The sequence below is a fragment of the Nerophis lumbriciformis genome, linkage group LG10, assembly GCF_033978685.3.
Source record: "Nerophis lumbriciformis linkage group LG10, RoL_Nlum_v2.1, whole genome shotgun sequence".
Taxonomy (NCBI): Eukaryota; Metazoa; Chordata; class Actinopteri; order Syngnathiformes; family Syngnathidae; genus Nerophis; species Nerophis lumbriciformis.
Genome location: NC_084557.2, coordinates 42752147 through 42765794, shown reverse-complemented (window position 1 = coordinate 42765794; position 13648 = coordinate 42752147). Strand labels below are relative to the sequence as shown.

Genomic DNA, 13648 nt, shown 5'->3' with positions numbered 1-13648 from the left:
AACAGATGTCCTGTATTTGAACCTGACAATATGTAACAGCTGCAGCATAAAATAGAGAGTAGATCCAGCAGAAAATATGCATTATAAACAAATAGAGGTAGCTAACATAACATAAAATGACAATGGTGATCACTCCAGCAGCACTGAGAGTGGACTCAGCCAAACTACCTAAAACGTAGAAATAATCATTCTTTTGATAGCAATGTTATGCTCAATAAAAACCCAGTCAGCAGGTTGTTGTTTTTAATAGAATATAATCTTTTTATTCATTCTTGATGCTGGCATGCCAGTAAAAAATGTAACAAAATATTGTTGTACTTTGACAAAAATATCATCCATGTACCAAATAGGCTTGACCGCCAATACAACGATTGCATCATTAAGAGTACTACACTTAAAAGTAAAACCAACAAATAAATACTCAGGAAATACATTTGGTGTATTATGTATTTGTTTGACACCATACAAGCTATCCTGTACCTCGAAACATGTTGAGCTATAATGACAAATACGACATTGTTAATTAGTGGTATTTACTGTAATATTGGTGGGTCAGCCAGGACACTGCTAACATGTTGCTTTAATGATAAAGGAGCAGTAGAGTGGAAAAACAAGTTGCCTCTATATTGAAGCTAGATAGCACTTTATTGATTCCTTCAGGAGAGTTCCCTCAGAAAAAAGCTATTATCATATACACTATATAGCCAAAAGTATTTGGCTACCCATTCAAATTATGAGAATCAGGTGTCCTAATCACTTGGCCCGGCCACAGGTGTATAAAATCAAGCACTTAGGCATGGAGACTGTTTCTACAAACATTTGTAGCGTGGAACTGTCATAGTATGCCACCTGTGCAACAAAATCCAGTCGTGAAATTTCCTCGCTCCTAAATATTCCAAAGTCAACTGTCTGCTTTATTATAAGAAAATGGAAGAGTTTGGGAACAACAGCAACTCAGCCACCAAGTGGTAGGCCACGTAAACTGACAGAGAGGGGTCAGCGGATGCTGAAGCGCATAGTGCAAAGACTTTCTGCACAGTCCGTTGCTACAGAGCTCCAAACTTCATGTGACCTTCCAATTAGCCCACGTAGAGTACGCAGAGAGCTTCAAGGAATGGGTTTCCATGGCCGAGCAGCTGCATCTAAGCCATACATCACCAAGTCCAATGCAAAGCGTGGGATGCAGTGGTGTAAAGCACGTCACCACTGGACTCTAGAGCAGTGGAGACGCCTTCTCTGGAGTGATAAATCATGCTTTTCCATTTGGCAATCTGATGGACCAGTCTGGGTTTGGAGGTTGCCAGGAGAACGCTACATTTTGGACTGCATTGAAATATGGTGGAGGAGGAATTATGGTGTGGAGTTGTTTTTCAGGAGTTGGACTTGGCCCCTTAGTTCCAGTGAAAGGAACTTTGAACGCTCCAGGATACCAAAACATTTTGGACAATTCCATGCTCCCAACCTTGTGGGAACAGTTTAAAGCGGGCCCCTTCCTCTTCCAACATGACTGTGCACCAGTGCACAAAGCAAGGTCTGTAAAGACATGGATGACAGAGTCTGGTGTGGATGAACTTGACTGGCCTGCACAGAGTCCTGACCTGAACCCGATAGAACACCTTTGGGATGAATTAGAATGAAGACTGAGAGCCAGGCCTTCTCGATCAACATCAGTGTGTGACCTCACCAATGCGCTTTTGGAAGAAAGGTCGAAAATTCCTATGAACACACTCCGCAACCTTGTGGACAGCCCTTCCCAGAAGAGTTGAAGCTGTAATAGCTGCAAAAGATCATATTGAACCCTATGGGTTAGGAATGGGATGTCACTTAAAGTTCATATGTGAGTCAAGGCTTGTGGCCAAATACTTTTGGCAATATAGTGTATGTCTGATTTATGACACCTAAAGACTTCCAAAGTTTTCAGATAAATAGATATCATCAAAATAGTATCAATCTCACAGATTCCCGAGATAATGAGGAAGCCAGTCACGTGATCACGTGATGTCTGTCTCGGAACCACAGATCCCTTCCCCATCGACAACAATGCAAATCAAGCAGACTTTGTGAGAGCCAATAACGATTACATTTGGAAAAATTGTGATCCTTATATAGTTGAGCCCGAACACAAAGAGGAAGAGTTCTAACTGTAATATTTCCACTCTCGCTGGGATGTTGACCGACGGGACGCTCACATAATTCCGTTTAGATGAAGATTCAATCGCAATCCTCATGAAAGGTAAAAAAAAGTTCCTGTAGGAAACGTCTTATGGGGTCTATTTCGCAATCGCGGGGGATGTGAAAGTGGACCAGCCTGGCAGACCATGGTCACATTTGTCTACTAGCAGGTGAGAGATGCATGAATTATAATCTAGAATTTACTTTGAGCAAGTTTGAGACCAAGCAGAAGCAGCTGTCTGCTCAATGTGTCAACAATAGCAGCGTAAGATAGCATTAGCTCACTGCTGTGAATGCGCCGCTAAAATAGTCCGTCTGCGTTGCCACTTATAATAACAATATCACTCATATTTGGTTCATTTTCAGGTCACGACATGTAAATGAAATATGGTTGGCAGTTTCTGGATGTTTTAGAGCAGTGGTTCTTAACCTTGTTGGAGGTACTGAACCCCACCAGTTTCATATGCGCTTTCACCGAACCCTTCTTTAGTGAAAAATAAAATGTTTCTTTCTTAATTTAATCTTGATTTATAAATATTAATCATGAAATTATATTAAGTATATACTAATAAAGATATATTTTACAAACAGAACGTTACAGGAATGTACACATGATCCCATGTTTACATCTCATTGTGCAAAATGTGAATGTTTTAGTGGGAACTAAATGTGATATCGGAAAGGGGTACAAATTATTTCCAAAGCAGGACCTCCACCCAGACATACAATACTAGTATACAGCTCATGAAAAACAATATGTTGTGTTACTGTCATTGTAAGTGGGCCAAAACACTTATTTTAGAAAATAATCCCATGGAAATGACTGCCGTCATTTGATTATAATAAAAAATCCATCCATTTTCTACCGCTTGTCCCTTTTCGCGTCATTAACTTGGTATTTAGTCAGGTTTGGGACAGGTGTGCTGCTGGTGTGGCCACAGTGTGCACATCTAAGTTTAAGTACCAATGATTGTCACACACTAGGTGTGGTGAAATTTGTCCTCTGCATTTGATCCATCCCCTTGTTCACCCCCTGGGAGGTGAGGGGAGCAGTGGACAGTGGTGCTGCGCCCGGGAGTCATTTTTGGTGATTTAACCCCCAATTCCAACCCTTGATGCTGAGTGCCAAGCAGTGACGTAATGGCTCCCATTTTTATAGTCTTTGGTATGAGTCGGCCAGGGTTTGAACTCAGAATCTACCGATCTCAGGGCGGACACTCTAACCACTAGGCCACTGAGTTAGAGGGAACATTGTTTGGGGGTATCCATAATACGCCGATAGGGAGAAGTTTTTATTTACACGATGAGTCGGGTGTGTCTTGACCTCCGCCGAACCCCTGAGGCCGACTCACCGAACCCCTAGGGTTCGATCGAACCCAGGTTAAGAACCACTGTTTTAGAGAGTATAATAAGAGGGACCCTCCATCTGTTGAATCAATTGTTGGCTATTTATTTACGATTTCAAATGCATAAAAAGCCAAGCATATGTGTTCTTGTCTTACATAAGGATTGTGAATGATAAACAACACATCTCTTTCCAATTTGTGTGTATTTCCAGTATGACTGATCTAATAACATGGTCAGAGTGCAGAAGTGTTACTACCGTGATGTCAATCTCCGAAAATAGCCAAAGGTATTCAGAGCGCAATATTCAAAATGGCTGACTGAATTTGTGGCATTTTGTGATGTTTAAACTGTGTTTTCACATTCTTTGTGGTGTGAATACAATTGGATATGGTTTAATGGACACAATGAAACACAAACATAGGAAGTCAACTTGTTTTTCCACTCTACTTTAAGACATTAAAGTTTAATGCTCGCATCAGTTGCTAACTTTAAAGCTGTGTGCATGGCTCGTACAAACATTGAATATTATATAAATAATTAATTTAAAGACATGATAACACAACCAGTTCAAGTCATTAATTTGCTTGTCTTTGTCACAAGTCACTAATTTGTACCAAAATGTGATAATAGAAAGAAACAATTGTTCTTTATTCTACCTTACTGGACTGTAGGTAGGTAATGTGTACAAAAGTCATATATTCTGTTAATTCTACTTGTACCGTATTTTTCGGAGTATAAGTCGCACCGGCTGAAAATGCATAATAAAGAAAGAAAAAAACATATAAGTCGCATTGTTTGGGGAAATTTATTTGATAAAAGCCAACAGTAAGAATAGACATTTGAAAGGCAATTTAAAATAAATAAAGAATAGTGAACAACAGGCTGAATAAGTGTACGTTATATGAGGCATAAATAACCAACTGAGAATGTGCCTGGTATGTTAATGTAACATATTATGGTAAGAGTCATTCAAATAACTATAACATATAGAACATGCTATACCTTTACCAAACAATCTGTCACTCCTAATCGCTAAATCCCATGAAATCTTATACGTCTAGTCTCTTACGTGAATGAGCTAAATAATATTATTTGATATTTTACGGTAATGTGTTAATAATTTCACACAAAAGTCGCACCCCCGGCCAAACTATGAAGAAAAACTGCGACTTATAGTCCGAAAAATACGGTATTGCTAATTGAGTTTTTTGAAAAGTGCTCCTAAACAAAATGTATTACTCATTATCATCATGATCTTGCCATTAATACAAATCTCCCTCTTTCTGATTGTCTCTTCTGCTGCGAAACTTAATAATCTTTGCAGGACCAAAGTAAACTCAGCGTGTTTTCTTCCATGATGAGGGGGAAAATGAAAAGGAAGGGATGGTAGTATTTCATATGAAGCAGCACTCGAAAAAACATCATAAATTAAGTAGTACCATCCCAAGTTACACACAGTATGGCAGTTGTAAACAGATAATAATTCAGTAGGCCCCAGTGTGTTTGTCATGCAGCTTATTGGGAGGCATGTACCAAAAAATCTTTGAAGAAAGCCGTGGAACTGTTTGAAAACAGATGGAGTGGATGGAACTACCGGTACAGTACTCAAAGATACAGGTCGTCCATTTACTTAAAACACAAAGATTTGTCTTTCCCACATGCTGCAATCTACTTGGAGGTTTGGGCAGAGGGGCAGATTTGCACAATTAGTCATTACATACTTGCAAAAAGTGTTCAAAACAGAGACTAAGAACTAGAAATTGACTTTTGCCTGTCATTTCTTGTCATTTTTTTTTTACCGCACCTAGGATTGTACCGATACCAGTATTTTGGTACCGGTACCAAAATGTTTTTCGATACTTTTCTAAATAAAGGGGACAACAAAAAAATGGCGTCATTGGCTTCATTTTAACAAAAATGTTCGGGTACATTAAACATATGTTTCTTATTGCAATTTTGTCCTTAAATAAAATAGTGAACATACTAGACAACTTGTCTTTTAGTAGTAAGTAAGCAAACAAATGCTCCTAATTAGTCTGCTGACGTATGCAGTAACATATTGTCATTTATATTCTATTATTTTGTCAACATTATGAAGGACAAAGTGTAAACATTTCTTATTAATCTACTTGTTCATTTACTGTTAATATCTGCTAATTTTCTGTTCACTTGTTAAAATGTAATAATCACAAATTCTTCTGTTTGATACTTTACATTAGTTTTGGATGATACCACACATTTAGGTATCCATTCCGATACAAAGTAGTTACAGGATCATACATTGGTCATATTCAAAGTCCTCATGTGTCCAGGGACATATTTACTGAGTTTATAAACATAATATGAATAAAAAAAGAAATAAATTTTTTTTTATGATGATAAAAAATATTGATGTAATCATAGTAGTAACGACTAGATACGCTATTGTACTTGGTATCATTACAGTGGATGTCAGGTGTAGATCCACTGTAATGATACAGTGGATTTGTTTACATTGAGGAGCGCTAGCTTTTGTTAGCGGTGAGCTATTGTATCCTCCTACGGTGTGTAATGAAGCATGTTTAGCTATTCCTCATCCTGCAGTGATAATAATACTTGTAAGAAACGTACTTTATTTGTCACCATGGAGGCCAGGATTAGTGATTTAGAAGTAGCTAAAACACCGCCGACTGCGGATGGACGTTAGCTGCTCGCTAGCTAGCCATGTCTTAAAGCACCTCTTCCTGAGGGTGTTTCAGTGTTATAACTTCACCTTTATCTTTACTTTTTAAGCCAAAATGATTCCATTCTCCCTTTTCTGTCTACACACTGTCTGCTTGTAAGTACTCTGTGATTGTGCATTGCCGAACATGCTCCTCTGCTGGTAAGACCAGCAATGTCATGACGTGATGAAATAAAAGGGGGTGAGGGGCCGGTACCTTTTCGAGGCGGTATAGTACCGAATATGATTCAATAGTATCGTGGTACTTTACTAGCCTACACCCTGTGGTGCGGCTAATATACCAGTCTGCTCTATAGTCTGTAAAATATGGTACTTGACAAAATGCATCTAAATTACGGTATTGGGAGTTGGTGTGTGATCTTTGGACTAATCACCTTCCCTGTATGACAGACTTTATACTCTGTTTCAGCTTCTTGGTAAACAGGTGGCTCACCTGTCCACAGTAAGAATTGGTGGTGGTCTGTAGAGATGCTTCCAGGGGCTGAAGCAGTGAGGTCTCCATGTTGTTGCCAAAGGAGTACTGTTGGTGGGAGGAGAATAAGCAGACGTTACATCTTGGTTTGGGGTATTTACAAACACAATACAAGTGCCTAGGCCAGCTTCACTGTGGGACAGTCAGTTCCATTTGCCACGTGTAATGGTCCAGACAGACGTGCGGTGGAATGGCGACTGCACACACCTTTTGATTCTTACTTTCAACACAAGGTGTGTCTGGATGATGAATATGACTCAACCAGACTGTGCCCAGTCAAGTTTACATACACTTGTAAAGAACATAATGTCATGGTTGTCTTGAGTTTCCAATAATTTCTACAACTCTTTGTGATAAGAGTGATTGTAGCACATACTTGTTGGTCACAAAAAACATTCATGAAGTTTGGTTCTTTTATGAATTTATTATGGGTCTACTGAAAATGTGACCAAATCTGCTGGGTCAAAAGTATACATACAGCAACATACATGATCAATTTTGGTGATGTAGAAAAGTTACAACCAAATCAAATTAGCTTCATGGCATGGCCTCTTAACTTCACGTGAGTGATTATGATTGACGACACCTGTTGAGTTCTCTGAGCCCATTTAAATAGGGCTCATGTGATGCAGTCATTAGACTCGGTTACAAACGCCACAATGGGAAAGTCAAAGAAACTCAGCTGAACAAGTCAGTAAAGTCACTTGGAGCCATTTCAAAGCACTTAAGTTCCCAAGAGCAACTGTGCAAACAATTGTTCGTAAGTATAAAGTGCATGGCACAGTTTTGTCACTGCCACGATCAGGAAGAAAACGCAAGCTATCACCTGCTGCGTAGAGAAAATTGGTCAGGATGATCAAGAGTCAACCGAGAACCACCAAAAAGCAGGTCTGCAATGATTTGGAAGCTGTTGTTACCAGTGTTGGGTTAGTTACTGAAAAACAGTAACTAGTTACAGTTACTAGTTACTTTATTTCAAAAGTAACTCAGTTACTAACTCAGTTACTTACACCAAAAAGTAATGCGTTACTGTGAAAAGTAACTATTTAGTTAGTTCTACTTTTTTTTTTAAAGCTCCCATTAATGCCCTTTTAGCCTTCATTTTAGTACTGTTATTGCACTGGAGAATAATACAATCTGTTGATCAACTTGACATACATTTGCATCACTCAACTCTGCTAAGCAATGTGCTCTACATACAACACACAAAGACAAAGATATGTTTCAAAGGGCCAATTTATTTCAGGCCAGAACAAATTGACAAAACTATTTTAAATAGCTGCAACATAACATACATAAGTAACAAACAGCATAATAACACTAACACTAACCACGTTAAACCCAGATTCGGAACTAATAAAGGTCTTAACTCATTCTCTTTCTATGCCACTTCAATATGGAATGCACTCCCAACAGGTGTAAAAGAAAGGGCATCTCTATCCTCCTTCAAAACCGCACTAAAAGAACACCTCCAGGCAACTACAACCCTAAACTAACACCCTCCCTTCCACATAATACCTCTTCGGATTGTAAATAATCAAATGTAGACACTTTTTCTTATACTTTCTGATCTCTCTCTCTGTGTCCACTACTTGCTGTACATATCCTACCAAGTCAGTCCTACACTGTTTCAAAGTCCATTTCTCTGATGATGCAATTGTTGATGACTGAAGTGTTGATACCAACCAAACCTAACCCCCCCCCCCCTCCCCCCCTCCATATCCCACACCCCGGATTGTAAATAATGTAAATAATTCAATGTATATACCCTGATGATTATCTTGTGTGATGACTGTATTATGATGTTAGTATATATTTGATAGTATATATCTGTATCTGGACCCCGACTTAAACAAGTTAAAAAACTTATTTGGGTGTTACCATTTAGTGGTCAATTGTACGGAATATGTACTGTACTGTGCAATCTACTAATAAAAGTTTCAATCAATCAATCAATCAATCAACAACATAGCTGTAAAGCTGGCTTCACCTAAGGAAGGCACACGTGACATACACAGAGCCTAACCAGGCAGATTTGAATTGTTGTTTTGGGCAGTAGACGGGATCTTTGATCCAAGACACAACTTACATTTAACTAAAATGTTCTTTTCTTTGTGCTCGACAAAAGAAAAGAAGTGAGAATATCTCATACTTGCCAACCCTCCCGAATTTCACTGCCTCTCCCTGGGACAACCATTCTCCAAATTTCTGCCGATTTCCAGCCGGACTTAAGGCACGCCCCCTCCCGGTCTGTGCGGATCTGAGTGGGGACAGCCTGTCGTCACGTCCGCTTGGCCAACCAAAAAGTAACCACAGAACACTATACTGTGTAGGCGTATAGTGTTCTGTGGTTACTTTTTTGTTGGCCAACAGTTGTATTGCGCACCCCCCTCCCCTCTCCTCCCCTCACCTTCCCACACTCAGACACACAGTCACACGCACACACAGAGAGCGCAGAGGAAGAATCAGAAGCACGTCTCTGCTTCGCTGGAATAAAACACTCAGATCCTCAGTTTCTAGCCGATACTACATAAAAAGTAACGTAAAATAACGCAGTAACGCATCATGTAGTAACGGTAACTGAGTTATTGAATATAAAAAAATAACGCGTTAGATTACTAGTTACCGCCGAAACTAACGGCGTTACAGTAACGCGTTACAAAGTAACGCGTTCGTCCCAACACTGGTTGTTACGCAGGTGTCAGTGTCCACAGTCAAGCGTGTTGAAGAAGGAAGCCCTTGCTCCAGAAGCGACACCTTAAGGCTCGCTTAAAGTTTGCTGCTGATCACATGGACAAAGATAAGACCTTCTGGAGGAGAAGTTCTGTGGTCAAATTAAACAAAAAATTAGCTGTTTGGCCACAATACCCAGCAATATGTTTGGAGGAGAAAAGGTGAGGCCTTTAATCCCAGGAACACCAAGTCTACCGTCAAGCATGATGGTGGTAGTATTATGCTCGTGTGTGTGTGTGTGTGTGTATATGTGTGTGTGTGTGTGTGTGTGTGTGTGTGTGTGTGTGTGTGTGTGTGTGTGTGTAAATCCATCCATCCATTTTCTTCCATTTATCCGAGGTCGGGTCGCGGGGGCAACAGCCTAAGCAGAGAAGCCCAGACTTCCTACTACTCCACTTCACTACTAGGCTATATAAATCAACCATTTATAAATACACATCAGTAAGCTAAATGAACCTCTTCAACATAGCCCAGACTTCTCTCTCCCCAGCCACTTCGTCCAGCTCCTCCCGGGGGTTCCCGAAGCGTCCCCAGGCCAGCCGGGAGACAAAGTCTTCCCAACGTGTCCTGGGTCTTCCCCGTGGCCTTGGTCGGACGTGCCCTAAACACCTCCCTAGAGAGGCGTTCGGGTGGCATCCTGACCAGATGCCTGAACCACCTCATCTGGCTCCTCTCCATGTGGAGGAGCAGCGGCTTTACTTTGAGCTCCTCCCAGATGACGGAGCTTCTCACCCTATCTCTAAGGGAGAGACCCGCCACCCGGCGGAGGAAACTCATTTCGGCCGCTTGTACCCGTGATCTTGTCCTTTCGGTCATAACCCAAAGCTCATGACCATAGGTGAGGATGGGAACGTAGATTGACCGGTAAATTGAGAGCTTTGCCTTCCAGCTCAGCTCCTTAACCACAACGGACCGATTGTGTGTGTGTGTGTGTGTGTGTGTGTGTGTGTGTGTGTGTGTGTGTGTGTGTGTGTGTGTGTGTGTGTGTGTGTGTGTGTGTGTGTGTGTGTGTGTGTGTGTGTAAATAAAAGAATGTGGAGCAATTTGGAAGTAGAATGTTTTTCTTGAGGCAGTTGAAATCATTAGCAAAACACACTGTTTAGAAAACACTTCATTGCAGGGGATAAAGTTCACTCTCAATCTAAAATAAAGTACCCGGTATGTGCCGACAAATTACAATGTAGTTTTAACATGTTGAAAGCTAAGCTAACACTGGTGCGTGTGTTCATTTTTGTCCTTTCCTAGATACACCAAGGACTAACAAGATACACGTTTAGGTGTTCCATACCTGTTTGATGGCCTCATAGACGGCTCTAAACGCCGGCTGCTTTTCGTTATGGTAGACTCCCCTGTTCCCATGAAGAATGAAGACGCCCTCCTTCTCTGCCAGCTTGCAGTTGCTGCCATAGACACAGTGGTCTGGACGGTAGTTCCATTGGCAGGGGAACACATAGAGGCTTTCTGCAGTAGCACCAGAGCACTTCACCTTGGTAAGTAATGACTTCAAACACTGTTGTGAAATGCATGTGCACGCACCTGGATTATGGTGAAATATGATATTGAGAAGGTCCTGGTCCCCCCAGGTGATGTTGAGTTTGTACTTGTGCAGCAGTGGAATCAATATTTCACTCCACTGAAGTGTAACAGCAGTTATGTCATTCTAGAAGAACACAATGCAAAAATAAATCAACAAATGTTTATAAACATTTAGAATTTTAGAAATGGCAGAACCATCACTTCTAATGAACTCCAAAAAAATAGTTGCGGAAACTCATACTAGAAAACCGATTGAATGACGATATTGACACCTTGTGGCCGACCTTGGTAGTGCAGCTACTTTTTCAAACCTATGGCGTCACATTAGTGCCAAAAATTCGAGCGCATAAAATCTGTTATCGGGCGCTGATTCTCCACTTCGTGTGTGCGCGCGCGACACCCTTTTGCGCGCGCGTGGTGCCTTTCTGCGTGCGCGCGGTGCCTTTCTGCGCGCGCATTGTCTCGGTCTGTGCGCGCTCTCTGTGTACTCCTGGCATCTCTCCTCGCGCTGTCATGTTTCTTTTTGGCAATTTGGGGTCGGGTATGCTTAGACGGCCCCTCCTTTCTGATTGGCTGTGAGCATTTTTCATATGACCAATCATTCTCCAGCGTAGCAAAGTTGTAGCCATCTTACCTCGGACAGCTAGCCTCAATCATTACATTGATGTCAATGGTACATGTACTAATTAAATTACCATAACTTGCTCGATTTTCGACCAATTTATAAACAGTTTGCCTTGTTACAAATCTTATTACATGTAGATATGACATAGGATGCTGTACCTGTTGAAATTACCTCTTTCGCTTTAAAAAAAAAAAGACTTAATTGTGCAACATAGTTGTGTAGGGTCAGTGTTAGTCAGTTCTCTGATTATTTTAAACTGTTTCAGAATACATTATTAAAAGGCTATTTTTAACATTTTAAAAACAAAATTCAAAGATTATTTCATTAATTTTATGGCTGAATCAAAAGAAATTCCATAAATTAGAAAACAAATGTTCAAGAAGAAGTGAAATTATAAAATAATGTTATGGTTGGATGTTATTGCTGGTGGACCAGTTCTGGCTGAAAGATGTGATTATGGTGTTTGTTGTCTTATTATTTATTTGGGTCACATTTTGTATTACCCTGTATTGTGTTTATGTGGTATGAAATAACCTTCATCAGCGCGCGACATTTTTCTATCCACTTCTTCCTCCGTAAATCTTGATACATATTGACGATGACCCGCCCTGCTATACTTCTGATTGGCTCTGAGCATTTTTCGCCTGACCAATCAGAAAGAAGGGGCCGTCTAAGCATACCCGCCCCCAAAGTGCCAAAACAAAACATGACAGCGCACAGACCGAGACGGCGCGCACGCAGAAAGTCACCGCGCGCGCGCAAAAGGGTGTCGCGCGCGCGCACGAAGTGGAGTATCAGCGCGCGATAACAGTTTTTATGCGCTCGGATTTTTGGCACTAATGTGACGCCATACAAACCTCTCCATCAATTGGGCAATTACATTTTCATACATCCATTTTCTCCCACGTATCCCTCTTAGTCTAATTTGAGGTAATACAAATGGGCTATGTTTTAATATGACATAATAAAATGCATCAATATTAACCCTTCCAGTACCGTATTTTTCGGACTATAAATAAATAATGATAAATGGGTTATACTTGTATAGCGCTTTTCTACCTTCAAGGTACTCATAAAGCGCTTTGACAGTATTTCCATATTTACCCATTCACACACACGTTCACACACTGATGGCGGGAGCTGCCATGCAGACGCAGTTTTTTTCATAGTTTGGCCGGGGGTGCGACTCATACTCAGGAGCGACTTATGTGTGAAACTATTAACACACCGTAAAATATCAAATAATATTATTTAGCTCATTCACGTAAGAGACTAGACGTATAAGATTTCATGGGATTTAGCGATTAGGAGTGACAGATTGTTTGGTAAACGTATAGCATGTTCTATATGTTATAGTTATTTGAATGACTCTTACCATAATATGTTACGTTAACATACCAGGCATGTTCTCAGTTGGTTATTTATGCCTCATATAACGTACACTTATTCAGCCTGTTGTTCACTATTCTTTATTTATTTTAAATTGCCTTTCAAATGTCTATTCTTGGTGTTGGGTTTTATCAAATAAATTTCCCCACAAAATGCGACTTATACTCCAGTGCGACTTATATATGTTTTTTTCTTCTTTATTATGCATTTTCGGCCGGTGCGACTTATACTCTGGAGCGACTTATACTCCGAAAAATACGGTATATCTCAACTTTGTCATTGATACCTTTTTAGCAAGTAGGTCTGAAGACCAAAACCAAACCAGCCTACCTTAAAAAAAGTATCCCTGAGGCGTGTCATGTTCATGAGCATGACCCCTGAGTTGATGCCAGTCTGGCCGTAGTAAGGGTGGCGGGCGAAGCGATTATACCAGCCGATACGTGGCTCCTCGTGTTCTGGAGCCACGGCGGCCAGCTGGCTTGCGTTGAACTCCGTGAAGAGGGCCCAGATGTCTTCCACAGGCTGCAGAAAGAGGATATCTGTGTCCACATACAGCAAGGAGTCCACCTCCTTCAGGATGAGCTTAGGGAAAATAGGAAGTAATTTTTTTTTTAGCGTTATTTTTGCAGATGTTTGATTGCTGACGATGTTG

At 40.7% G+C, this 13648-nt stretch overlaps 2 protein-coding genes across 6 annotated transcripts in view; one reads left to right on the top strand and one right to left on the bottom strand.

Annotated features, from left to right (window-relative positions):
• Positions 1–13648, bottom strand: part of LOC133612296 (glucoside xylosyltransferase 1-like) — a 34110-nt gene that overhangs the window by 15155 nt on the left and 5307 nt on the right. For 2 of the 4 annotated variants that reach the window (XM_061969576.2, XM_061969577.2), the window contains 5 exons: positions 13327–13578; positions 10983–11106; positions 10735–10907; positions 6675–6761; positions 249–1777 (listed from right to left, as the gene is read on the bottom strand). In XM_061969576.2, coding sequence (XP_061825560.2) covers positions 1250–1777; positions 6675–6761; positions 10735–10907; positions 10983–11106; positions 13327–13578 — 1164 coding nt within the window. In that variant the 3' untranslated portion in view covers positions 249–1249. Of the gene's footprint in view, positions 1–248; positions 1778–6674; positions 6762–10734; positions 10908–10982; positions 11107–13326; positions 13579–13648 lie in introns of those variants that run through there. The other 2 variants (XM_061969578.2, XM_072913967.1) reach the window with 2 other exon arrangements.
• LOC133612297 (uncharacterized) overlaps positions 10788–13648 on the top strand; it is a 100901-nt gene continuing 98040 nt past the window's right edge. The window contains exon 1 of one of the 2 annotated variants that reach the window (XM_061969582.2): positions 10788–10936. The gene's annotated coding sequence lies outside the window, so the exon portion shown is untranslated. The remainder of the gene's footprint in view (positions 10937–13648) is intronic. The other variant, XM_072913968.1, reaches the window with a different exon arrangement.